Raw genomic sequence first — 23,206 nt, forward strand, 5'->3', positions numbered from 1 at the left:
TCCCAGGAGGCATGGGGCTGCCCCCGGGGCCTGGGAACTGCAGCTGCCGCTGGCTTTGTGTTTCAGAGCACATCCCTCAGGAGGGGTTTCTGGGAAGCACCGGGGCAGCACCTTCAGCATCCCCAGGGACCGGCCCGGAGCTCCCCGTACAGCCCCTGGGGGAGCTTCCTTGGCGCTTCCTCCCTCTGTGCCACCTGCATTCCGGGGTGTAGCACTGAAGGAGGAACCAGCTGAGGTTCTGGCTGAGCAGATGCTGCACAGGCACATGAAAGGGGCCGAAGTCCTCACACCCACCACAGCACGGAGACCGAGCAGTGAGAGAAGAGCAACAGAAGCTGCAAGAGAAATTTATGCAAAGTGAAGCACTTGGCAGCATCTAAACCAGCCCCAGGAGCCCTGACCCCCAGCACCCCCCTCCTGTCCTGGGAAAACTGCTCTCTTGCTCCTCAGCCTGGAATCTTACACAGCTGTGGCTTTTTACATCAACATGCCAGAGTTTTGGCTCCTGTCTCTGCTCCTGCTGTTCTTCAGGACCAGTCAGGAACAACCTGCCAAATAGAACCAGGAACCCCAAGCAGGAACACTTGAGCTGCGCAGACTGGAGGAGCCTCATTGCATTGATTCAGGGATAGAAGCTGTTTGCTCAGTGCTCTGCTGCTACAGCAAAGCTTCACAAATGGATTAACTGGCGGGTGCTGGTGTACGCTGGGCAGTGAAAACCACACACAAGTGCTCCTGGTCCACTCCAACTGCAGAACCTCTGGCCTGGGACTGCCTGCGCTGACTGACTGGTGTATGGGAAGGACCCTCCTCCCCATCCTCCTTGGTGGGAAATTCTCCTCTCTCCTGAGATGCTGTTTCTTCAGGAAGAGCTGGTCTGCACCAAGTGCTCTGCCTCAGCCCTGCAGAGGGTGACAGCAACACCGGGTACCACAGTGCCCCTCCAGCTGAGCCGTGCAATGCAGAGCACGTTCCTACCACCACTGGAGCACCGTGTCCCCAGCACAGACATCACCCAGACACAGCCACCGAGCGTGGTGGCCGCTGTGTGGCACAGGGCACGCAGGAGGCACTGGCACCAGGGACAGGAGCTCTCCTGTACCAGAGCTCAGACCTCACAGCTCTCCCAGCAGCCTCTTGGCTCCGTTTCTCTGCATGAGTCACTCGCCCACCTCAAAGCCGGCGTCCTCGGCCCGTCTGTCGGGACCAGCCGGAGCTTCTGTTCCCCGGAGACGTGCAGAGGGAATAACGTGAGCACAGGGGTGGAAGCTGCTCCAGAATGATGAGAAGGGAAGTGTCTGTACCACAGAGGGGTGGTGGGAGCCAAAGGCCAGCGCTGGAGTTGGTTTAGAACTCTGTTAAGTGCCTCAGCATCTCTTTGTAAGTCACCTCCTGGCATTTCCCCAGTACTCAAGCCAGTTGTTGCAAACTTACAAGGGTATTTACTTACACAAATATTTTTACAATGCTTAAAAATAAACCCTGAGAAATATATTCTAAACATTATCCTTCAACAGAAGCTGGTGCCTGCCCCATTGAACCATGCACCATGTCCTGACTGACATGGCCTTGCACTGCTCTCCCCTGGGATGGCATTTGACAGACCCACAGTCTTGGTGGAGGAGAGGATCCAGTGAAGAGCAGTCCTGCATTTTCTTCTGGCATCATCCTAATCATCTAGTCCAGCCTCCTTTTCTCTGCTAGCAACAAACAAGGAAGACAAGGAAGGGTCAGAAAAGAAAGTAGAAAGCAAGAAGACCTCATCACTAAGTCACTTGGTGAATAAGGGGCTCACATTCACAGGTTTTGAGACACATGGCCATAAATGGGATGAGTTTAGTTTTGCTGTTGCACAGACCTCCAAACCAGCTAAGCCTTTCTGTGCGCTGCGGCACCTGCCACGGCAGGAAGGTGTTAGAGACAAAGCTCCAGCACAAACCGGGGATGCCCAGCCTGGCTCTGCACAGGGCTACCCCATGGCCTGGCCATGCTGTGCAACTGCTATGAGTAGTAGAGCAGAGAAAGCTTCTTCTTTCACCTCTGCCTGCATGACCCAAAGAATAATGGAGCTGAGCAGAGCACAATGAGTTGCACCATCCGGCTGTCCTACGGAATCTGTCAGAGCTGCCCCAGTCAGTGTAAGTAATCACTCACTACTGCCACCACAACCTTCACTGCTCCTGGTCCATCAGGACCCCCAGAGCACGGCAGGCTCTGGGTCTTGACATGCTTCATTCATCCCCGAGCAGCTCTTGAGGGAGGGCTCTCTGGTGCCTGGTACTGGTGTAGGTCTGAACCCAACAGCGCTCTTGTGAATGGTGCTGAGGAGGCAGCGTAGCCACAACACAAAGGAGCTCCTATACACCTCAATGGACTTGCTACGGATATACACTAATCAGAGCAGCCACTGGCCCACGTTATGTAAGGGGGGGGGGGGCCGGGGCTGGCCCTCCCCTGCTCTCCGGGGGCAGAAGCCAGCTCCCCACAGGGTATTTCTGTCCCCTCGTGTCACACCTGTAGGCGTTGGTGCTTATTGCAGGCACCGGAAACGCACCAAATCCCCAACGACCTTCCCCAGCCTGGGACACGGCACCCAGCAGAGAGGTGTGCGAGGAACCATCACCAGAAATCACCCTCCGTGGAGGCAGCAAACGTCCTGATGTCACTTGAGCTCACCTTGTTACCCAGCCTGTCCCTTTAATGCCATTACTGAAGATCATTACATGAGCAGATCCCTTTGGGGAGGCAGCTGCCCACACACCCACCTCAGCGCCCCAGAAGACACGACCTCCAGCGGTGAACACAGCTGCTTCCGAATGTACTCCCTCGATCTAATGTCAGCCTGGAATTAAGGAGGAAAAGGAGTGAAAATGGATTGATCAGCCTGCTCAGGGCCTCCCCTTTCCCATCTCAGAATGCCCCTGCACACCCCATCACAAATAGCTCTTGTAGGACTGTGGTGTGAAGAGGAACCTGCATGTTTCTTTCCTTGTTTGGTTTCTGTGCCTCACTGCAAGCTGCTTGGGAGAATGGAGACTTGAAATGAAGAAACAGAGGGTGCTGGACCAAAAGCCATACTGCAGTTACGGTCCATTTCAGAAGCAGAAATGACATCTGCTGAACCCTTGCTGTCTGCTCCTTTACTCCTCGCTGGAGTCCCAGGGTGGGTGAGACATCAGGCTCAGACAGTTGCCACCAGCAGCTGTCTAAGGTCTGCTCCACCGTGACCCACCCCAATCACAGCAGGAGGAACAGCCAAAGCAGGACCCAGCCTGGACTTCCCCAGCAAATCAGCTGCTGCTGAGTGCCATCAGCCTCGCCCAAGGGTCCCTCTGGGACCCAGAGGATGAGCTAGCACAGGCTTCCAGCATGCACTGCAACGCAGCGAGCCTTCATGCTGTACCTGAACTGCTGCCCTCTCTGATGAACCCTGGCAGCAGAGCCAGACTGGAGGAGACCTGGGAGTCTGAGACTGGTCCAGTGCTTTCATCCTTTGAACTGACCCAAATGACCCTTCCACACGTAAGCACCTCCAAGTGCAATGCAGGGAAACATAATGAGCAGCAAAGCTCCTTCACAGGCCTTCCCCAGCAACAGCTCATCAATGTCTGATGAGAGACGGAACGGACTTGTTAGAGACTTGAGGGCAGGGTAAGTCTTCCTTCCCTCAAGAGGAGACATTCCAGAAAGTAAACCAGCTCTCCCACTGAACGCACAGAAGCTGCCCTACCACCCTCACTCCATCAAGGGATCACATGCTCTGATCGCTTGGGAGTACAGCAGTCCAGAAGGCGAGTTTTCAAGAGGACATGGGATGAAGAGAGAGAAGCTGGCATCGCCCATTCATGTACTCATCCTTTCCTTCCTCTGTTCCAGCAGTTGTGCTGTGCAGCAACAGATGGAGGAAGCTCACCACTCATCTGCTGCATCTCCTGTTCCTAGGCAAAGCTTGGCTCATCCTGCCTGTGCACTCGAGGGGCTGGCACTGCATGGGGATTGTGCAGCTAAAGCAGGTAAAACACCCACTGGAAACCAACAGAGACAAGACACAAGCACATCCCTGGCAGCAGCTGCAAGGCAGGAGACTGACACACCTTTCACACTGTTGTACTCAGGAGTCCAAAGGCAAAGCTGCCAAGGAAGACAACGGGAGCAGTTTACATGCAGGCCATACCTGTGCTCTGGGCTCTGTTTTCCCATACCAGAATCAAAAGGAATAATGTTGAGACCCTACCAAATTGATGTTTACTGCCCTCCCTGTTGAAACTGAGCTTGGAGCCATCACCAAACCTCATCAAAACCATCCTTACACGGGTCCAGCTCCTCCCTTCCTCTTCCAACATGCTCTCCTGTGACTCCTGAGCTCACCAGGAAAACGAGATGGCTGTGTCTTAGCACTCTGTGTCTCAGCAGCAAGGCAGAGTGGGGCAAAGACAGCACCAACAGAAATCCCAAGAGCTGGAAGAAAGTGCTGCTGGAGATTTACAGCATGTTCTTACTCCCAGAAGTGTTACCGTGCAGCTTTCCAGTGCTGCACCATGCTAGCAGAGCACTCCAAGATGCTCACGAGCACGTGGATCCTGGGCTCTGGAGGACTTTGGGAATTGGCAGGTGATTTTTACATTCCCTCAAAGGTTTCTGTCTTTTTTAGAAACTTCCTTTCTCAAAACCACTGCTGCTCTGTGGCATTTAGAACCGCTGCTGTACCCCTCCTCAGAGGCAGAGTGTCTCTCTCCACTTAAAAAGCAGTATGTGACCTTTCCAGCTGGGAAAGCTTCAGAGCACACCATGATCATGCTAATAAAGGGGGTTAATGCATCCCCCAGTGGCAGTGAAGCATTTGCTACTCCCACCCCTGTGCTACTTATGAAGAGCTTTTCCCCCCCTCCAGAAGCTCCCCAGCACGGCTCCGTCAGGCCTCTGGGGTGGTGGCTCTGTGGGCTCAGGGCTGGAAACACTCATCCACCACTGCTTAACCATCTGCAAGCCTGAGAATGAAACACAGTTACATAAGGGATGGTTTGTTTGGGAGATTTTTTTTTTCCCTTCTCTCTATAATTGGACAGTTTCATAACTGAACTGACAAATAACTTTGATCACTCTTCAGGATAAGAGATTACGTGATGTATTTTATAACAGGGAAGGAGGTTGTTCAATAAAGCCCCTACTGGGAGACCAAGGTAGCAAGAGTCACATCTACAAACCACTTTTCTAGGGAAGAAAACCCTACCACGTTGTGCTGGTCACATAAGCCAGTGCCTGATTAGGTAGCAAGTTACTGGCCAGTCCTCACTCCTAACACAGTGCTGAGGCACAGCTTAACCCAGCGATTAACCAGGAGGCTCATCAATAAGATGGATAACTGTCCAGAAATAATCCTCACAGGCTGTTTCTATTTTCAGAAGGAACTAGTCCTAGCATTAGGGTCTGGAACTGTTGCTTTGCCTGTTTTGTGAGGGGCAGCGGTGATCCCTGTGCACACAGCAAGCTGGGTGGGGGTACAACTGAAGAGAGTTGGAGTTTCAGGGCATCAGCTACTGATTTCCCTGCTGGGCAGCAGGAGTTCTTCATGCAAAGAGGAATGATGGCTCATTCCTTGGTTCTCCTAAGGGCATGTGTTTGATATTTCACATGAAGTGCCATACCCACAGCTCCAGGCAGGCTCCTGGCCTCCCTGGTGGGCTGGAGCAACCAGGCTGTCCCACCAGCCCCATTCTGAGCCAGTAGAGGCAAGGTGCCAGCTGGAGCTAAAAGGATCATCAAGTGAGCTGGAGGCTGCTGTGCAGCCAGCCAGGAACCTGGAGCAGGGAGAGCCAGAGTCAGACCCAGTGCAATCCTCTCAGCTGGAGAGTGTTAAAAGCTGCTGTTGCCCTGCTGTGTGTAGTGATCCTGGCTCTGAGCAGGCCGGGAGCGTGGGCAAGCACTGGAGAGGGCCTCTGACCTCTGCCAGAAGCAGGCAAGGGCAGTTGCTCTCTGGAGGGCTCTGTATGGCTCCATTGCCACTCGGTTTGAGTGCTTTGCTTATTGTCCTGGGATGACAGCTCCTGCCTACCTCAGTCCCTGTCTGGCTGTCTCCATATGACCAACTCTCTACAGAAGAACCTCAACATCTCACAAGAGATCACCCCCATGCAAGCAAAATTCTCCCAGATTGGCCTGGTACTTCCACATGGAGCAAGGACTAAGTGGGAGGTAAATACTGACTGCTTTCTCAGAGAGATCACTTCTCTCACCTTTGGCAGCATGGCCACAGTGTGGGCTGAATGCAAATCAAACCACTTCTGATCACTGCCTGGAGGCTGTTGCATGCACAATACACCCTGAACAGATGGGTCAGCCATACCTCTAGGAAAGCAGGTCTGAGCTCCCACAAGAGCTTCCTAGCACTACATGTGCTGCAGCATACAAGCTATAAGCCCAGCCCTCAAGAAGGTATGGGCAGCACAGCTCTGTTAAGAACATACTTCCAGGACTACCAGAACTTACAAGCTAAGAGCTGCTGATTCAGAAGTCTTTCACGAGTGAGAAAGCCATAAGCACCCTCACCCATCAGGTCTGCAAGCTTGCGCTGGGGACACACCACAGCAAAAGGCCAAGGCAGGATCCCCCACAGCCATCCACTTCCTAAGTCCAGCTTGAGGTGCTCCAGAGCTGAGGCTTCCAGCACTACTCTGTGTCAAGATCTGTGAGTTACCACACAGAGGAACTGCAACAGGGAGAAGTCCCATTTTAAGTGCCCTTTTCTCCTGCCATCCCTCTACCTCTACAGTAAACACACTCCCTTCTGGATTTTTAATCTCTGTAAGGAAAGTGACAATTCATTCCATCACTCCAAATCAAGATTGCAGCTAGAGGACTGGGAGAGTCTCAGAACACAGACAAATCCTAGATAGCTGGAAATGAAATGAGGGTGATGAAAAGCTTCAAGACACCTTTTTGTTTCCAAAGGGAATGCCTTTCCCCTTCCCTCTGAGCATGCCGCTTTGCAGAGCTGGCTCAGAGCTGGCTCAGAGCTCTGCAGAGGCATCTGTCCCTTGCTGGAGGAGATTACATAAGAAAATCTCTCAGCCTACTCCCGTCTGGCAGGTAGTGGTTTATGGGATTAGAAACCCCCGTTCTGGTATGGACACTTCAAGGTTTGTTTTGCTCTGAGGTGTTAGATTTGTGTCTGGTTTATAACTACAGACTCAAGGCTCTGTTTTGAGAAAACATGTTCTGCAGCACCAACGAGAAGCTCCAGTGTGCAGACTGCGTAACAGCCCCAGCAGCATCACCTTAGCATGGCTCTGAGGAGCTGCAGAGCAAAGGTGGCCACACACCTGACAAGTGCGGTGCTGCAGCAACGTGAACAGTGTGTTCCAGGGCAACAGCACCACCACGGACATTCCAACAGGCCCTGCTCTGGCCTGCCTGAGCCACTAACAGCGGGGTGACCCTGCAAGAAGGGAAGCACTCGCCAGGCTGAAGTCCCAGAGGCTTTACACTTCCACAGATCCTTTCCTCAAACCCTGCTGTGATTTAATTAGTCTGAAGCTGAGTCTTGGTGATAGCTGCGGCTCACTGATGGTGATCCAGTGCTGTCACCTACAGGCTGGCTGCTGCCCCAGAGCCTCCAGGTCCTTGTGGAGTGTAGTAGCAGGGAAAAGCCCAGAGAAGCAACCCCACAGTCTGTGCTAGGCTCAGAGTGCCCAGGAAAACTGCATTTCCAGCATGTGTATTAACATCAGCATCACAGCAGTTGCCTGCAGAAAGGAACCAAGAGATCAGTCAGGCTGGGTCTGCAGTAAGGGCTGGATGTGCTTGGGGGCACTGCGTCACCACAGCAGTCTGGGAGAACAGGTTAGAACAGAGGGTGCCAGCTGCAGAGGCCCTTAAACATCGTGACAGGCTCGGCACCCACAGCCCCTCCACCGCTCGCTCTTCTGCTCCAGGCTGCTCCTCAGCTCCCTGCTCCCGTACCTGGCGGATGGGCTCCGGGATGCGGTACCGGCAGCAGGACTGGACCAGGCGCACAGCTGTCCCCAGGCACACCCTGTGCCCCACTGAGACGTAAAGCGGCCTAGAGCTGTTGTTGCAGCTACGCAGGACCTGTGCATCCAGAAACAAGAAAGATCAAATACTTAAGCAGCTTATTTTAACAGCGAGAGTGGCAGTTGAATTACAAGCCAGTTGCCAAATACAGAGCCACCATCCCACCTTCTGAAGGCAACTCCCAGCTTTCTTGAACCTCTTCTGTTAGCCCTTTTGGCCTGCTGTAGCCCTTTCCCAGATGCCTCACGCTGCTCTGGGAACAGAGCTGCTAATGCAAACTGTGCTGAAATCCCACCAGACACAGGAAGTTTCTTACACCTGCCTGTTTCCTGCACAGAGCTCTCCTGAGGCAGATACTCCCATACTGCACCTTGGTGAGAACTGGCACCTCTCCCTGACCGCAGTTCATGAACAGGGGTGCTGGAGCACAGCACCTCAGACACTGCAGCCATGGATGTGAATACATCCATGGTCTCAACTGTCAACTCTGCAAGCAGCTGAGCTCGCAGAAAGAGGGAAGCAGGGGTGGCAGTAACCTGTTCACACTGAGACAGTGCCACTGTAGAGACAACACCCTCCTGTGCTCCCAGCACACAAAGCTGGAAGACTTGATGGCCAAGCAAATAGGAAATTCCACACTGCTTACCATGCCCAGCAGCCTCCCCGAAGCGCCTGTCAGTGGGAATGTATCTCCTTCCCTCTGCAGGGAACGGATCTAGGGATGAACACACACAAACTCAGCTGGTCAGGAAGTGCTTGTATGCTGCTGTCCCAGTTCTTTGGGGAAATAAATTCCCAGCCTGGCCTCACCTGCTCTCTGTGCAGCTCATCCTTGGCTAAGCCATCCACCTGCAGGAGGTTCTTGGCCACTCCAATGCATGGTAGATCTGTCAGGACTCCGAGGTGACAAGCCACACCAAACCCTGCCAACAACGAGTCACTGTAACCGCAGGATGCCAGAGAACTGGAATCTCAAGCAGCAGCACAGGGACCCTGCAGAGCGGGGCTCTCCAGTGAAGTCCTACCTCTGGGATGGAGCAGGCCATTCCCATCTACAAGAAGTACCTGAAAAGGCCAGAACAGAAATGTTATTTCCTGTGCACTGAGCACCACTCTGTCAAGCAAACTGGTCCTGTGAGGAAGAAGACTCTCTCCATCTCAGCTCAGGACAGAGAAATGTGCCACACCTGAGGCTTGAGCTTGGGCTCCTCCTGCTGAAGCCTCTGAACAGCTTCCACCAGGAAAGGGACCTCCCGGAAGGCCAAGAATCCTGCCACGTACGGGGCACTCACAGCCACCATCCGGCAATCCTCGTACAGCACCTGGGAGCAGAGCAGAGCCGAGCCAGTGACCACCAGGACTTTGTGGTCTGTTCCTGGCTGCTTCAGAGGCCTCTCCCCTGGTTTACATCCCATCTGTTTTAAAATACACAGCTTCTGAGTCTCTCCCCCAGAGCTGAGGCCATTGGGTTGTGTCAGCCTCTCAGTGACAGAAGGGGTGGACAATGGACCGCTGAGAGGAGGGCTGGACATCACCGTACCCTGCTTGAGAGCAGAGTCCTTGGGAAAACATTAGGGCAGCTCTTTAAACTGACAGAGGGGGGAGCTCAAAGTTCACCCGCTCAGAGCATCATCAAAGGGTATCTGGCTCCATGCAGGGCAAGCCCAAAGCATCCCTGTCAGCCCAGACAACACCCACAAGTGCACAGGGCAAGGCAAGAAGCAAGGCAGGATTTGAACTTCAGTTCATAAACCTCCCAGTGGCCAGCATCAAACTTTATTTCCATCTTGTTAGAGGTTTTATAGTTAAAGATAACTTTTATATCACATTGAAAGCTGGGAAAGAAACCAAAAATCTTTATTAATTCAAGTAAAATGACTGTGGGGCGTGGGACTGATGGCGGTTTTGAAAGGCTTTTACATGTTACATCCCATATTATTAGCTGATTCCCAGCAAGAACTCAGAACCAAGACAGCTGCAGTTTGAGTGCTACACATGCTTTAATTCCCTCTCTTGATCAGCACTGAATAACAATGGTCCTTTTCATCTCCTTCTGAGTAGTGGCTGAGGCCGATTCTTTCCAGCACACACTTAAATCAGTTAAAGTCTTCTGTGCTGACCATGGAGCCCATCTCATGATGTCACTAAGCCAAGCAATAGCTAACCTGAACGCATGCCAAAGCTCTCTCCTCACCTTGTACGTTCCCGGTAGTCCTACAACCCTCGTGCAGTCAGGAGCAGCTGACACCCCACCCTGCCAAGCTTACCCAGCAGCACAGAGTGCTCTGGGCTGGAAGGGACTGATGGCCTTTGTGTAGGTTTGCTATAACCGCCCTCCCGCTGTTCCACACCCGGACACAAGCCTTCGGAGCCAGGGTTACCTCAAGAGCCGGGTAGCTGAGCACGACCAGGGAAGCGCAGGCGCTGCTCTCATCTCCTCTGATGTAAGACAAGTCCACGCCTCCCACCCGCTCCAGCCCCGGGAAGCTGGAATCTTTCTGCCACTGCTCCGTGTCCTCCTCGACCACGCTGGCTCTCAGCCGGGCCTGCTCCCTGAGAACCAGCACCCAGCCGCCGTGACCGGGTGCCTCTCCCCCGGCTCCCGGCCCTGCCCATCCGGCTCCAAGGCTGTGCCCCAAGGCCGGCAGACGCAGGGGGAGCCCCCAGGCCCCAGCTCTGAGGCAGAGCTCAAGGGGCCGCAGGGTCTGTGGGGACAGGGGAGGCCCTGCGCTTTCTCCTCAAGGGAGGAGCTGCCCACGGCAACACCCCTCATGAGGGGCAGGGCTGAGCGGGGCAGGGGGTGAAGGCATCCTGGGCCTGGCCGGGGAAGGGGACCCCAGCCCGGTACCGCGGGGCAGCGGACAGGGGCCCCGCCGCGGAACGCAGTGGCGCACGGTTGCCATGGCCACCACCCCCCCCGTTCCTCCCCCCGCGCATGCGCAGGCCGCGCCGTTGCCGTTACCGTTCCCAACGGCGGAGCGCAGCGGGCGGTGGCGCCGCCGCCATGGCGCACACCGGAAGCCCGCGTCACCGCCCGCGTCACCGGAGCGCGGCCGGGAAGAACGGGAGGAGCCGCGGGAGAGAGAAGGCGCTTTATTGGGAAACAGCGCCGGGGCCGCAGGCAGCGCAGCGCCGGGGCCAGGCGGGGTTAAGGCAGCGAAGAGGCAGGCTGGGCCCGTGGTGCCGCGTGGTTCCGGTGCAGCCGCACGAGAGCGAGGGGACAGGGGAAAGGAGAGTGCAAAACTCAGCCCCATCCCCGGGGAAGGGCGCGCTGCGGGAGTCCCTCACCTGCAGCAGGCCGGGGGGGATGCCTCAAGAAGGTTCCATTCCCAGGTGCAGCCTTTGTGTTCCTGCAGCCCCCCCCCCCCCGCTCTCTGCCCCAGCCCAGGGGTGCAGAAGTTAGCAAAGAAGCCGAAGCCCAAACCCCCGGAGCGCAGGCAGGGGAGGGCACCAGCACCGTGTGTGTGCGGCAGTGGCACTGCCTGGGCCCGTCGGTCCGAGCCCGTGCTGCTGCCCGGCCTAGTGCTCCCTGCGCTCCCGTTTGAAGACAGCAGCCGCTTTCCAGGTAGCGGTAACCTGAGAGAGAAAAATCTCGTCCGGGAAGAGCTCCTCCAGCTCTGTGGCTAACTCGGAGCGTTTTGCATCAAGATAAGGCAGGAGCGATTCCTTCAGGCTGGAAAACAGAGCAGAAGTAGTGTTAATAAATGGTGTATAGAAAACTGCAAGTGCCACATGGCAGTAGCGTGTTCCTGAGCACAGCGGGGCAGTCATTTGCCAAGGGAACCATTTCCATCACGTGCATTTTTAGAGCCAGAGCAGCCTAAGTTAACAACTGTGGTGTGTTTGGGCTACACAGCTCTTACCTCCAGTTGGGTCTGAATTTATCCACAGCGTGGATGTGTCTCAGCTGCAAGACTATCATTTCATGGAGTTCCTGCAGGAAGGTTTCCAGCCTTGAGTTTACAAGGAAGGTGGTGAGGAGCTTGGAGGTCTCTGGAGTGAGCTCGGCTTTGTAGACATCATTGATGTCCACAAAAGGGTCCTAAAAATGCAGTTAGGGAATAAAACCAAACCGAACACACACATTTGAGCAACTTCCGTTGGAGGAGAGGGAAAAGCTGATGAGACAGTTACGTTATGAGGGTACCTTACCCTTTTGAGGCGCAGAAGCTGCTCAGATTTGCGGGTAGAGAGAAGCCGCCACAGGGCTATGTTGTGCTTTAGGTGGCATTGTCTGAGGGCCTGAAAGAGAAAACACATCTATGGAGTGACCCTGGGTGTAAAGGATGTATTTAGGAACCTGGCCACACCCTGCCATGCCCATGCAGCCGAGCACAAGGCAGAGGGAGGGAGTTCACTGAGCCCTTTTCACCCAGGTCTGCAATAGGCTTCTCTCCCTCTTCCCCATTTTGCCTTCAATAATCCATCTTTCTGGCATCATGAAAGGGAGTGGGAAAGTGATTGGGCCCTGTCACACGTACTTGTCATAACATGGTGCCTTTGGCCCTTATCAGTCAAGGGCCTCTTCACACATCATTAGTGGATAAAACCTTGCCCTGTCACCACTTCTGAGAGGTAAAGGGATATTTTCAATCCTGCTCAGCAGCAGCAAACCAGTGTCACTGAAAGCTGACTCATAATTGAGAGTTCTCCCTTTTCTCAGGTTTAGCACTGCAACTAATTATGCTGACACTCAACTGAGAATTCTCCTTCCTGGTGCTGACAGAAGAACTTGGATCTGCAGAGAAGTCTGACCTTCTGCACATCCTGCACCTGACCCTTCTGTAGGGTTCTGCAAGAACCTGCTGAGCACCACAAACTATTAGATGCTCCCACTGGTTGCAGGGGAAGTGAAAATTGTTTCCTCCCTGATGTTGAATACAGTGGAGAGGGAATTCTATCACCTTTTCAAGCTGAACTTGTGCTGGGCTTGGAGATCAGACTGCCTGGATTTTATCCCATAATAATAAGAGCTTTGCTCTCAGGACTCACCTGCAGTACGTGAGGGTTTGTCTGGTCACCCATGTGCAGAACTTTCTCGATGTAGTCTGTCAAAAGCATTTCTCGATGCTCTCCAGCCATGGCCAGGAATCCCAGGGTAATTTCGGTGACAGACAGAGCATCACAGACATCACTGTAAGACTGTAGTTCTCCACTGATCATGTTCATCACAGAACTGGGGAGAGCACTCTGAAAACCATGAAGTCAAAGCAGTTGCCAGCATTAGTTTGGAGGCAATCCTTATTTACTGCTCAAGTTGCTAAAGCCATGGAAGATGGCAGAGGCCCTGATTTAGGAAACTGACAGTGCTTAAGTGTATCCCTTTCTTTCTTAAATCCTGACTGACAGAGGGCACCCGTTCAAGGCATGGTGAGAGATTAGTGGACCAGCCTTCAGAGGACAAACCTGACATTTCTTGGGACATCAGGGATCATGTGCTTGCCCCGTTTCCTCCAGTGCAGAAACCCACCTGATCCACCTTATTCCTGACATCATTGAAGAGCTGTTCGTAATTCCGATCATGTCTGTACACCAGGGTGGGTATTCCCTGTCAGGAGAGAAACCCACAGCTGTAAAGCTTTGCTTGTCCCATTACAGCGCATGCCCAGCTGCAGCAAACACTGCAGGGCTCCAGCAGCAGCTGAGAAGTTGTCTGCAGGAAGCATAGCTAAGCTGCCTTGTCCTACCGTTAAGGTGATGAGTGGTTTCCCCTGCAGGAATTTGCTGATGACTTGCTGCTGGATCTTCTCCAAATCAAAGTCCTGCAACGTCTCCCCTCCCTTCTCCATGCTGTACTGGCAGTTGGACAGGATCAGAGGAATCAGGTCTTTCTCAGCCTCATAACTGATCAAGTGCAGGTCAGCCACTTCTGAAGGACTGATCAAGTACCTGCAGAAGAGAAAACAGCCTCCATTTAGAGCAAGAAGCCTTTATGAAGCAGGAAAAGCTGGTTGTGCTGTAGCAGATAATACAACAGAGCCCCCCAAAAATGCCTAGCAACATACCTATCATCTTGCTTGATGTGCTTGTTCACCGAGTAGATGAAGTCATTGTGCAGACTAATGAGGTAACTGGTTAACGCTGTGGAGCAGAGGCCCAGTCCCCGTCGACGTGGCAGAAGGACCTCAAACTTGCTGTCCAGGGTCAGGTCAGCCTTACAGTAGCCTTCAGGAAGCTTAATTTCCCCTGAAATAAAAGGCAGAGAAGACTGCTTGAGGTGACCCAGAGCCAGCCCACGATGAGCAAGCCTCTCCTGAGCTGACCCATGTCAGGAGAAAGTACAGAACTTGAGCAGAGCAGTGCTCTTTCCCTTATAGATAAGCACGAAAGGGAACAAGTTCAGGCGAGACTTTCGCAGAAGGGAAACAAATTCTTCCCTCTGCACTCAGATCTTCCCAAACCTTTAATGGGCAGGGTCAGTTCTGAGCATATGTCTCAACATCTTTGATAGAAGGAACTTGAACTGGTGAAGAGCAGAGGAGCACTGTTAAACAGCTGGGAAGCCCTTGTTCCTATCGCCCTCAAAACAATGCTGGGAAAGAAGAGGACTCACCATTGGTGTCCAGTGAGCTTCTCAGCTTGTTCCAGACAGACAGAAACACATTCACTCTCCTCTGTAACAGTTCCCTCATCACATCTGAGGAGTAACAGAAAGATGTGCTTAAGTACAACTGAAGGAGTTACCACAAACCATCTGCATGCTGCTCATGAATGGAAGGACATCTCTTCCACCTTTAGGCAGGCCCTACTCTAGGACAGAGCTTAAAAAGTTAAGTAAACGCACTGCTGCATTGAGGGATTTATCTTGCCTATCTGAGCTGAGTCCCCTCTGTCCCTTGTGCACAATCTTCCTGTGCTTAATTGTCTTTAAAGTCACCTGATGACTTTTCCAAGTTTAACTCCAGGGTTAAGGTCTCCATAAGAAAGGAAAATGAGGGCTTAAGATTGCAGCTCAAGAGAACTTTCCACCTTCATTTTCAACTGGACTATCCGGTGCTTTTTGTTTCCCCAGTTAGAGTTTTTTCAGAGTCTTCTCACCTGAGAGGGGTTCGTTGAGGAAGTCTCTGATGGAGCCATGTTTGACATCGGCGGTGTTCTGAAATCGCCTCACCAACTCTCTCTGCAGAGCCAGAATCTCTGGTAAGAACTTCACCAGCCTCAGTTCTGTTTCCTGGAAGAGGAAAGGGGGCCTGTGAGGAAGCTTGTTCCCAGATGAACCAGGTTTGAATACTTCCCATGGAATTACTTTTGAAATATTTGTAATGAAAACTATTTTACATGTGCAGTACTCGAGATTAAAGTTATGAGAATAGAGACTGTATAATCAAGTGGTGCCTTAGTCCTGGGTAACTGGCTGTAGGGACAACCAGCCTGAGCAGGGTTGGACCTGACAACCTCCAGAGGTCCCCTCCAGCCACAACCAGTCTGGTTCTGTGAACTGATCTCTGACCATTGCAGCCTCATCCCTGTGTCGCACCCACCTTCTGCAGGAACTTCCAAAGGAGAGGGACACTGTCCTTGGCATTCTTCTGCTGGACTACATGGCCCAGGTTCTCCACTGAAATCCTCTTCCGGCAGCTCCACATCTTGGAGTGATGTATGTGACTGTCCCTTGGCAGCTGGGACAGGAAAGTGGCTGGGTCACCATACACGATTTTCACTACTGGATTGGAACAAATCCTCTCGTCCTTTTGTATTTGTCTGTTTAGCTTCAGAAGTTTTTTGTCCAAATCCTGCATTAAAAAACCCAACCAAAGAACGAGATCAGAGCTGGCAGTGTCCTGCCACACAGAACCGCCAGAGTCTGTTTCCCTAAGAGCTTGATGACCAATTGACACAAGTATGTCAGAACAGAAGATGAGCTCCCAGGGATCATATGTAAAACATACTGCAAGACAGCATAATAAATGATAATAAAATAAATATTATACAATTAATATTAAAAATAAATATAATAATAACTAAATGATAATAATAAAATAATAATAACGTTATTTTTTGTTCTCCAGCTCATCCAGCTCACAGGGTTTCCATTCTTGAGATGGTGTATATAAGGGAACAAAAAGCAGACAGGATACATTTGGGGCAACCGTGTGCTCACCTGGACAAGTACTTTCAACAGCTCTAGTCTCAGATACTCATTTCCACAAGTAAAATAAAGTTGGCTGACACTCACAAATGAAAGCTAACCTGCAGCTGTGTCACAGATGGCTTGGCTTTAGGAATAGCTGGGTGAAAAGTCTATAGCACAGATACTGTAGCCAGTCAGATTTCCAGTAAGTGGCTTTTGAACTGCACAGCTACTCAAGTTTGATACAGAAGATTTCTCACCTCCAATTCAGGAATAATAATTGTTTTTGCAACAATTTTTTCCCATGTGTTTCTCTTCTCCTTGGTGGAGAGCACATCATCAAACTGAACTGGCCCTGCAACAGGAATATTTAGTCTCTTACAACTGCAACATTTTAGTTTAAAGAAAGCACACATTCTCTAAGCTTTCAGATGTGACATCCTTGCAAGTTAGCATCATGAACCCACGAGCAATTATGGAGGTCCTACGACCTAACTATCTTGGTCTAACTGGATAGTGTCACCCAAAACAGCCCACAGTGATCTCAGGTTTTCAGCAGCTTCAGTCCAGTCCTTCCTTTGAAGGACAGGGACATTTACACCAGTCATTCATAATCCCAGAAAGGTTGAACAAGTTGTCCAAGGTCAGACCATGATCAACGACAGACCAAGGAGCAGAGCTCAGAATACGGATTCAGCTGGCACACACTCAAAATATGGCTATTGCATATAAATCCCTGTATGACACAATGAGTCAATGACTGAGTTGAGTAGCACCTCTGCTGGTGAGCTGAAAGCTCTGTCAACACAACATGAGGTTATTTATGCAGTAATTCCTTTCCAGAATTATGCACCAAACCTTGCAAGCCCCACGTACTCCACTGAAGAAGTGAACAGCCAAAAATTCTTCACTCCCTACGCTGAGAAACAAGCCTCACATTTCTGGATCTTCCTCATCAGTTCAGCTACTGTCTGTTGGCAAAGCAGCCAGACGACTGCTGCCCTTCGAGTGCTGACACAGCCTGCAGCTGTCATATGGCAGGTATCCTTACACTGGCCTGGGTGCTGATGGGGGTCCTTGAGAAAGCTGCTGAGGACAAGGTGAAAGATGTTGATAGTCTCATCCACACTCTTCCCCAGGATCTTTGTCAGCTGTGCCAGGTCCTCCTGAATGTGCTGCTGCAGGAAACTCACAGAGTTGTGCACTGGTGGCTTGATAATGTTCTGTAGTGACTGAAGAGCCAGAAAAGGCAAGAATGAGCATCACCGATAACATCCAGTTCAAGCACAAGCCATGCAGAACTACAGTGCCATCAGAGAGGCAACTCTGTCCCATACAGTTCCTACCACTTGAATAGAGGCAGGGTGTGTATATGCATTTCCATGCATGGAAGTGCATGAAGGAACCAAAATCACTGCAGGGCAAGGAGGGAAGTGAATCTGGGGTCTTGCATCTTGAAAGACTGCCCCAGTTACTTGGCAATACGATGAAAGGGACTTGCACCGTTCAAAGGTTTCATTTCATTTTATGTAGCTACTTGGTACTATGATGGGAAGGTACCTGAGGATCTTTGGTGGCTCCCAGGAACATTGCCAGATGTGTGAGCAAGCGTGTCAGAACAAAGACAAGTGGGGACATGCCCCGGTCAGACACTCCTTTTGTTTTTCTGTCTTTTACATCTCCAAGCACGTGGCCAGTCCGAGTTCTGTCTTCCTGACTCCTGTTGGAAAGTGTATGTACAGGGTTTTTTGCCTCGACAAAGCAAACATGAGATGTCTTTTATACCCAGCAACGTCTGTTTGACCGGTAGCATCTCTGAATGCCACAAAAGCTGCCAGTTGAAAGCGCTACAGGGGAATGAGGACTTGCAGTAAGTTTTGTACAGAAACAAGGTGATTTATTTGGTTTTGCTGGCTCATTACTCTTGCTTGGACATCTCTTCCTAAAGTTTTACATGAAAGAGGCAACATCCAGCCCTGCAGGGCAAGATTGGGCAACTCCACATTAGGTAGATAAGAAACCACTGCTGCTAGAATTCGTAACTTCAGCATTCTTACACAAGGGCTGTGCATGGTTCCCCAGAGAATCGAGGAGCAGGGAGCACAAGCCATAGTTACTGGAGCTCTGGAAGGACTTCCTCAGTCACGCTGATCCACTTCAGAAAAGGTTGCCCATTACTATATGCTGGTGTAGAACCACAAACTGTGTCGGCCTGGACAAGCAGGGAGATGGAAAACTCTGAACCAGCAGCTTGACAAGATCTTATGTTAAGGCAGTTTCTGCAAGGTCAGAGTTACACCAGCACTCCTAGCAGCTGAGCCTCTTCCCCCTCAGAAGTCTGAGCTAATGGGGGAATCCCATGTGCCACCTTCCAGAGAGCAGCATGAAGTGGTCGGTACCTTTTGCCTTGTAAGCATGAGAGGCAAGTACTGCATCACTTAGCACTGAAAAGGGAAAGGAATCAAAAGCATACCGGAATTCCTGGAAGCCCTGCAGCGGTTTGTGCGCTACCCCTCCAACTCTGACCCCGCAGTCCACACAACGGCTGGTTTCCATGGGGAGCCCACACTGGCAAAAAGCAAAAGAAGAACACTCAATTCCAGGGCAGGAGCCCCTCTCCAGCACAGACAGAGAACACATACAGGGCACAGGACCTGTGCCTCTCCCGTTTCCTGGAGCTATGGTATAAGCTGTGTTAGAGCTATTGTAAATTTTACAACGGCAAAATAATCAATACTACAGAGTTTAGCAAATGAACCACTGTGCAACAGAACATTAAGCATTAAACCCATAAATAAACTCATTTATTGTTGTAAATGATGCCTGCTTAAACCCCACACCCCCCAGTCCCAAATTCTTACCTCTCCTATAGCGCAAGGGTGGCCATTTGGACATACTATCAAGAGAAAGAAACAGGACAGTATTGTAAGACAGACGCTTATAAAGCCCCCATTACCCCCTTTTGTAGAGACCATCATTTTGGAGCAATAAAGCTGCTTCAAGATCTAACCAAAAGCACTGACTGTTCCAAAGCTCTGAGGAGTGACAGGGCTCCCATAGGAACACAAGGCATTTTTCAGCGCTTCTCCTTGAAAAGCAAGGAATGGAAGCCTGAAAGATTCTGCTACTGAGTACCAATGGGCTGGTAAACATGAATACTCCCTTCCCAGATTCCTGGTCTGCAGTAGGATCCTACTGCAGAAAGCAGAGAACTGAAAGCTGGCCAAGAAGGTGGCTGGGAGCTCCTCTTCTGCTCACACTGCTTTACCCCTGCCAGAAGTAACAGGGCAGCTCCTCTGCACCCTCAGACTTTGCAAACAGCTACAAGCTTGAGACTAAACAGAAGCTCAGTGCCCTTTGGTTCACTGCCCACATAAACCATAGCTACAAACGGTACTTTACGAGGGATGACTCATGGCAAGGAGCGTGTCTGTCCTCACGTTTGGAACAGTTTCATTCAAAACCCAAGGATTATCCCTGAATTTCTTGCAGAGCCAGTCAGGAGCACTTACTGTACCAGCACAGAGTGGCCAGTCCTTCCCAGGTCCTCGCCTGAGCCATGATATCTTCTGGCATTGTAGGCAGAAAAGAGTACTAAAGGAGGAAAAAGGAAACAAGGTGACAAATGAATACACAGATCACTTGCTCCCTGTAGCAGTAGCTTCCTGGCTCTTTACTCACAATGGGGAACAAGAGACATCTGAGAGCAGAGCTCATGCAGATGATACACATGCACATTTTCAAGTTCTGCCTTTGAAAATCCACTCTTAAGAACTGTCAGCGTTGTTCAGATCTGAAAGTGCACTTCTCTAGACATCCTAAACTGGATTCCTCTCGGGGTGGCCTGACGTACCTTGCTGTGTACCAGCATGTTTCCTTACACCACGGATAGCCAGGAGAAGTAGGGGCAGAGGGATCTGCTGCTCTACTCAGCCTAGGGCTCCAGGAGCCATTACAGAGCACACAGGTCTCCCCAGTATGACCCACTGCTTTCAGACTCACTCAAATACCAAGTGTGTTTGCCTGACTGCTCAGGATGCAGAGGTGCCTTGAAAAGGTACCAGTCCAGACCTTGTGGCTGTGCTAAATAATCCCAACCACACCGAAAAAAATCACACATTGGTAAATCACAGCTAAAACAAGTTGGTGCTTTTGATGTTGACAAAGGCTGGGCTATAGAGGGTCCAGCAGATGCATGAAAGAACTAGCAAGGTGCTGAACTGCCATCCAAGTTAAACCTCTACCTGCATGGTGTGCGGGTGGAATGCCAGGTTCCTCAGGGGCCCCAGGACGGGGTTCCTCCCGCAGAGCAGGACTGCTGCGGTGTGAACAGCCATCTCAGTCAGGGCCCCGTGGTGGCTGAAGCTCTGAGGGTCCACTCTCAGAGATGGCAGCGCATTCATCACGAGAGAAGATGCAAAGTCCTGCACGTCTGCAGAATTCAGGACTTGGGAGCTCTGGATGAAGTCACTCATAGCAGCTGTTTGCTGAGAGCACATATTTAAAAGAATTAAAACCAGCCTGATATCGCTCACTAAACTATCAGCTGCCTCCCAGCTGCATTGCCCCTGCTGCTGCCCATTTCCAGTCTGCTCAGATCAGCACATAACCATATTGGGGCAGAGGAACAAAAGGCTTTTCTACCAGTTATTCAAATCTCATTCATCCCTATCAAGGAAGCAATGCTTGTCGCAAGCCTCCAACGTGAAGTACCTCACCTGCCGTTTGGGATGAAGACTGGAGTCACTAACTCCATAGAGGGCAGTGACCTCTCTGAAAATAGCCAGGAGCAGATGGGCAGATTGTACGGCCGGGGAGCTGCTGGATGCCTAGGAAAGAAGAACGCGTGAGATGGCAGAGAACAGGCTACGGCTGTCACAGCTAAAGATACTGGATATGCTCTGGTAACCTCTCCCCACAAACCAAATGGAATAGCACAGGAATGGCTGTTCAGATTGAAATCTGCCAGGAGGGTTTCACATCAGAACCCTCCCAAGTGTTTTGTTCTTCTAACATCCAGTCAGAACTGCTGTCTTCATAGGCAGCAACCTGTACATGCCTTCCCTCAAATCAAAAGTGAAAACATAAATCACAACCAGCGTGCAATAGATGGTATGGAAACATTCATAGTCCTTTGTTTGCAAGCTTCTTTTCTTACACAAAATACCTGTTGGAAAAAGGTTACAGTCACACAGAGATCAGTCACCTGCTTGAGTTCTGCATGCCAGCTATGGGCAGGCAGGGAGGGGGCAGAAAGCTTCTCCTACTATCTGCCTACTGTCCTTTCAGTTGGCTACAAGGTGCCAGTGTTGCTCGCTGTAAAACAACCCTCTGTGGTAGATCAGAAGGGGAGGAAAGCAAGGAATAACCCACAGAAATAACCTCAGTTACCTATGCTAGAACACAGGTGAGAAAGCAAAGCAAACGTGCGTGTGTCTGCCAGCATAAACCAGAGTAAAGCAAAAGCAACTCAGTTATCTCCCCTGGAAGAGACACTGCTAACAGGAACACGAAGTCAAACACTGGCCGCCCAGATCCCCCAAGGCTTGTGGTGAGGAGCATGTGTCCTACCTTCTCTGCCTCTAGAAGCCCCTCAGTCTTACACTCGATCATGGCTTGCCCCACAGCATCACGCAGGACCCTGTAACTCTCACCACATGCCAGGTAGCGATCGATGTGATTAGACTGGCTGTTCTGCACCTACAAGGGGAAAAGCCCACAGACATTACTGCGCACATTAACCACATTAATGTCCACAAAAGCACTGTGGACATTAACCAGCCACTGGAGAAGGAAGAATCTCCTCTTCCTCCCGAGAACTGTGGTGTTTCAGTCTTTGCAAAGAGGCAGCAGGCACGGCAACCCAAATGCTGCCCTAAGAAACTCCATTCAACGGCGAGTGAGCGTAAGTCACCTTTACTCCCACTGTGGTGTGCCCCCAGGAGCCATGCAACAGTAGGAACACCCCAAAAGCAGCACAAACTGAAGAGCCATCTCCAAGGAGACACCTTTACCTGCTGCAGAATTTCCTCTGGGAACACCCACTTATACTGTGCCTCTGTGGCAAGCTTCTGAGCAAATTCCATCCCATAGTGACTAGCAACTTTCCGGACGAGGTAAACACAATGCCAGTCATTCCTGGTGCGGCTGCAGAACGCCCTCACATTTGCCAGGTAACGCTGCTTCTCCTCTACCTGCTCTTGCTCTGTAAAGGGAAGAGAGACAAAGAGAGGCAAAGCTGCACCCTACCTTGTAAAACTTCAGTCAGCAGCAGTGCAGCACCAAGTCCATCCTACTGGTACTAAGTACACAGGAGAACTTGAGAGCCCTCTCTTCCTCTTATGCTTGTCCAGAGCATTTCCTCAGCCGGAGTTCAGTCTTTGACAGAGGGTGACATACTCTGCTTCCATTTCCCTCTCTCAAGGACAAGTTTTCCCATTTACTGGTAGTTCATTCTCAGAACTCTTCTGTCTTGCTCGATTATGGCTTTCCATTGTCTCAGCTGCCAAGGTGATGGTGCTCACTAAGGACAATCTCCTGGGATGTATCTCACTAGCCTGACATCCTCAATGCAAGGGCTGGACACTGAAGTCCTTGGAACTAGTTACATTACTGCACTTCAGTGCTTCACAAACTGTGTATCCAAGACTCTCCACACGCTGGTCTCCTTTACTGGGTCAGCAAATCAGCTCAAAACTTCCGTTACTTAGTTTTAAATATCTCCTCATCATTTTTAGCCGCTCAGAGCTCTCACTCATATAAACCCATCAGCCTTACAGCAGTCATGTATCTGAGCATCAGTTACAGTTTATTCATTTATTCAGTAAAGTTCAGTTGGGTTGGCTCTAAATAAAATTTCACTGTTAGCATCTAGAGGATCAAATAAATCTTCCAAAGGCCCAGCTCCTATGTAACTGCACCCCAGAGGTCACCAGCACAGCCTTGCAAGTTCTAGAGCACTTCTAATGCATGGTAAAGAGAACCAATAGTGCCTGACACTTTTAATGAAAGAAAAGAAGGAGAAAACTGATGCACTTGCCCTTGGCCATACATCAAAACAAGTTCTAGCACAGCACAAGTGTACTGGCCACATCCAGCCCATCT

General features: G+C 51.1%; 3 protein-coding genes across 5 annotated transcripts in view; 1 reads left to right on the forward strand and 2 right to left on the reverse strand.

Moving 5' to 3' along the window:
- Nucleotides 1–23,206, forward strand: part of SGSH (N-sulfoglucosamine sulfohydrolase) — a 294,044-nt gene that overhangs the window by 224,250 nt on the left and 46,588 nt on the right. The gene's annotated exons all lie outside the window — the stretch shown is intronic.
- ENDOV (endonuclease V) lies at nucleotides 1,420–11,056 on the reverse strand. Of its 3 annotated transcripts, XM_061479799.1 has the most exons (10): nucleotides 10,994–11,056; nucleotides 10,413–10,584; nucleotides 9,219–9,353; nucleotides 9,057–9,096; nucleotides 8,842–8,954; nucleotides 8,678–8,746; nucleotides 7,960–8,088; nucleotides 3,531–3,608; nucleotides 2,766–2,842; nucleotides 1,420–1,700 (listed from the first exon to the last, which is right to left on the reverse strand). In XM_061479799.1, exons 1-10 carry the CDS (start codon nucleotides 11,035–11,037, stop codon nucleotides 1,670–1,672), a joined length of 888 nt encoding a protein of 295 aa, XP_061335783.1. In that variant the 5' UTR covers nucleotides 11,038–11,056; the 3' UTR covers nucleotides 1,420–1,669. The 3 variants fall into 3 exon arrangements, with proteins under 3 accessions (XP_061335783.1, XP_061335785.1, XP_061335784.1); XM_061479801.1 differs by lacking the exon at nucleotides 3,531–3,608; XM_061479800.1 differs by lacking the exons at nucleotides 1,420–1,700; nucleotides 3,531–3,608 and having other exon boundaries at nucleotides 1,710–2,842.
- Nucleotides 11,546–23,206, reverse strand: part of RNF213 (ring finger protein 213) — a 46,916-nt gene continuing 35,255 nt past the window's right edge. The window contains 20 exon segments of the mRNA XM_061479923.1: nucleotides 11,546–11,704; nucleotides 11,895–12,073; nucleotides 12,184–12,273; nucleotides 13,024–13,221; nucleotides 13,502–13,579; nucleotides 13,719–13,920; nucleotides 14,037–14,217; nucleotides 14,585–14,668; nucleotides 15,070–15,202; nucleotides 15,513–15,764; nucleotides 16,363–16,457; nucleotides 17,154–17,334; nucleotides 17,663–17,822; nucleotides 18,576–18,670; nucleotides 18,964–18,998; nucleotides 19,615–19,696; nucleotides 20,347–20,589; nucleotides 20,821–20,931; nucleotides 21,674–21,802; nucleotides 22,117–22,307. Coding sequence (XP_061335907.1) covers nucleotides 11,551–11,704; nucleotides 11,895–12,073; nucleotides 12,184–12,273; nucleotides 13,024–13,221; nucleotides 13,502–13,579; nucleotides 13,719–13,920; nucleotides 14,037–14,217; nucleotides 14,585–14,668; nucleotides 15,070–15,202; nucleotides 15,513–15,764; nucleotides 16,363–16,457; nucleotides 17,154–17,334; nucleotides 17,663–17,822; nucleotides 18,576–18,670; nucleotides 18,964–18,998; nucleotides 19,615–19,696; nucleotides 20,347–20,589; nucleotides 20,821–20,931; nucleotides 21,674–21,802; nucleotides 22,117–22,307 — 2,873 coding nt within the window. The 3' untranslated portion in view covers nucleotides 11,546–11,550.

The sequence above is a fragment of the Pezoporus flaviventris genome, unplaced genomic scaffold (genome assembly GCF_033815535.1).
Source record: "Pezoporus flaviventris isolate CSIRO_AGI_PZ_B2104156 unplaced genomic scaffold, CSIRO_AGI_Pfla_v1 ptg000158l, whole genome shotgun sequence".
NCBI lineage: Eukaryota > Metazoa > Chordata > Aves > Psittaciformes > Psittacidae > Pezoporus > Pezoporus flaviventris.

Excerpts from the sequence above, each read along its gene's own strand:
- ENDOV (XM_061479799.1), bottom strand. The coding sequence starts at position 11,037 with ATGGCGGCGGCGCCACCGCCCGCTGCGCTCCGCCGTTGGGAACG. Across the intron at positions 9,354-10,412 it reads TCAGCTACCCGGCTCTTGAG|GTGCTGTACGAGGATTGCCG; the intron begins GTAACCCTGGCT and ends CTCTGCTCCCAG. Across the intron at positions 1,701-2,765 it reads GTGTCTTCTGGGGCGCTGAG|CAGAGAAAAGGAGGCTGGAC; the intron begins GTGGGTGTGTGG and ends GTTTGTTGCTAG.